Source organism: Pygoscelis adeliae, unplaced genomic scaffold (assembly GCF_000699105.1).
Source record: "Pygoscelis adeliae isolate BGI_AS28 unplaced genomic scaffold, ASM69910v1 Scaffold24, whole genome shotgun sequence".
Classification (NCBI taxonomy): Eukaryota; Metazoa; Chordata; class Aves; order Sphenisciformes; family Spheniscidae; genus Pygoscelis; species Pygoscelis adeliae.
Window position 1 is genome coordinate 308,752 of NW_008824806.1, and position 2,878 is coordinate 311,629.

At 38.8% G+C, this 2,878-nt stretch overlaps 1 protein-coding gene across 1 annotated transcript in view; it reads right to left on the minus strand.

Moving 5' to 3' along the window:
- Positions 1–2,878, minus strand: part of CFTR (cystic fibrosis transmembrane conductance regulator (ATP-binding cassette sub-family C, member 7)) — a 125,428-nt gene that overhangs the window by 37,459 nt on the left and 85,091 nt on the right. Inside the window, exon 20 of the mRNA XM_009324103.1 lies at positions 579–616. Within this exon, the coding sequence (XP_009322378.1) occupies positions 579–616 (38 nt within the window). The remainder of the gene's footprint in view (positions 1–578; positions 617–2,878) is intronic.

Consider the following 2,878-nt stretch of genomic DNA (forward strand, 5'->3'; position numbering starts at 1 on the left):
CTTGACTGGTGTAAGCACTACTTAGCAACAACTAAAACATCGGTGTGTTATCAACATTGTTCTCATCCTAAATCCAAAACACAGCACTGTACCAGCTACTAGGAAGGAAATTAACACTATCCCAGCTGAAACCAGGACACTGACCCTGCAACTTCTGGGAATTTTTCATAGATGAGCAGAGGAAATTGTACAAATGGGGTCTTACAGAAACTGCTCCCCTAAAATGTTCCTAAGCAAACGTCTTACCTGGCACCTCTGAAAGACAGCGGTGGACCACAGTGTATTCAGAATAACCAAGTCCATGCATCTCTAGAGTGAGCTGACCCAGGAAAAGTCTTGCATGCGTTGTTATGTGCTCAATAACAAGGCACAAACCATTTGATTGGTAGCACTTAAAGAAGCACCAGCTTAAGATACCACCTACATGAGGTATTTAGATCATCCATCTATGAACCATTTTATTGAATATAAGCTTATGCCTATCCATATAGACTTCTGGCAGAATTTATTAATTATTTATAGCAAAAGTCAATATAAAGGAGTCCCCAGTCTCTCAATAAATGATCACCACTACTTACTGTTTAAGAAACCATAACCCAGCAAGAGAAGCAGCTACCTGTGATCAAAGAAAACAGAGTCAATTTTTTGTCTTGTCACATTATGTACTTTTTCTTACTTATCTTCTTTCACTGACTTTATAATTGTTTGTAGAGAGAGCTTTATAAACTGATGGAACTCAAACTTCCCTGAAGCAAAAACCTTGTCATATCTGCTCCTCTTTCCACAGAAACCATTTAGTGCATCCCACCAGGAAAGCTACATTTAGACTTGTATTACATCAGGCTCTCAAGTGCCTAAATATTCTTTTATTGTTTTTTACTGTACTACTAACAAAGGCTTGCTAATGCATTCCTAATGACAATGAACATTCACTGTATGCTTTAACATATTTTAAGTTTTAAAGATTAATATTTCTTGACGGCCCTAAAAGAGTAAGTCTCTCAATATCTTCAATGGCAGCTATTCAAATATGAATGTCCAACCTTTAACATTGTTATTTTTGTATTGTTGTTCTTGCTAGCTGGTATATACATTTGAGATATCTGTTTTTCTGATATTGCTTGGCTGCTAGTTTTACATAATTGTCCAAATAATCTATTTTAATATTTTTAAAATGTGAAATTAAACCCTTTTTATTGTGAGATGCTTCAGTGCTCAACAGAAGCTTCCTCTAAAAACACATTTTCTTGTCTGTCCACTGAGACATAGCTTCTAGCATCCTCTTCCCATATATTTTTATGGCACTGGTACAGTAATGTATTACAATAATACCTCAGCACATAATTAAAGTCTTCTCCTTGGGAACCACTAATTTTCGCAGGTCTTACAGTAAATAACTCAAGCTTGACCATGATGCCCTGAATTTACACATTTGTAAGGATCAGGCTTCTTTCACAATAATGTTTTTACATCTCCCAGCAGAATTGTGTTCTGATCTTGACTCCTCACAATGGAGGACCATTTTTTTTCAGCTGGGAAGATGAAGGTAGACAATACTGTGCAGAATAAATTCACAAAGCCTTTCTACATGTTTCCATTCATAACTGTTCTTCTTCCAGTTCAGCAATCCTAGTCTCTGGGTTTTACATCTAGGAAACACAGTTTTGAGCCACTTAAGTGAGCTACATACACCACACACACACACCCCACCAGTCTAGGAAGAATGTATAAACGATGCCCTATTTATGGTGATCTGTGTGGACTCACCTTGGGACCTACAATACAAAACAATCCATTCTAAATCTAAAATAGCATCTCTAGCATTTCCATGATAGTCCCATCCAGCTCTGAAGGGTGTCAAAACTCCACTTTCAATTTACTTGTCACTACTCTCTCAGTTCAGCACTTGGATGTTCATCACTAGCCTCTCTTCGTTGTCTAAAGTCAGAAGGGTACAAAGTGTTAGCACAGGCCACATAACCAGTTGGCATGGTATTTCATCTCATGCACAGGGATTTGCTAAAGGTTATATAGTCTGTGCTATGACTGAATATCTTCCAACCCATTAATTTATCAATAGGCTTTTACTTAAGCAACAGTCACACTGGAAAATTTAACTTAGATGGATACATTCTTTGTCATAAGATTTGTTCTTCAATTAGAAGATGAGGCTTTTGAATTATTTAAAAAGGTTTTAGTCTAATTTAAAAGCAAAAATTTGTAATCAAGATTAGAAATGTACACTGAATACATGGGGATAAATCTGATATACCTCAAAGTTAAAATTCCCTTTTCCCCTACAACTCACATTCAGCTTTGCTGTTGTAGGGTTACATAGCCATTTTCCACTACCATGAAAATAAAGCTTACATGATAAGAACAGCTACACATCTAAATACTGTCATGTGTTTGGAGGTGGTTTAAAAATTTGTGATCTCAAGCTAGATCTAAGCTCCAGGCTTTATTCCTGGTCTAAGTTCCAGGCTTTATTCCTGGTCCAAAAGAACTAATTTAAATCATCCGCAATATAAAACTGCAACCATGGACTTCCGGAGGGTGGACTTTGGCCTGTTCAGGACGCTGGTTGAGAGAGTCCCTTGGGAGACAGTCCTGAAGGGCAAAGGGGTCCAGGAAGGCTGGATGATCTTCAAGAAGGAAGTCTTAAAGGTGCAGGAGCAGGCTGTCCCGGTACGCCGCAAGAAGAACGGGCGGAGAAGACGACCGGCCTGGCTGAACGGGGAGCTTTTGCTGGGACTCAGGAAAAAAAGGAGAGTTTATCGCTTGTGGAAGAAGGGGCAGGCGACTCAAGAAGAGTACAGGGATCTCGTTAGGTCGTGCAGAGAGGAAATGAGAAAGGCAAAAGCCCAGCTAGAACGCA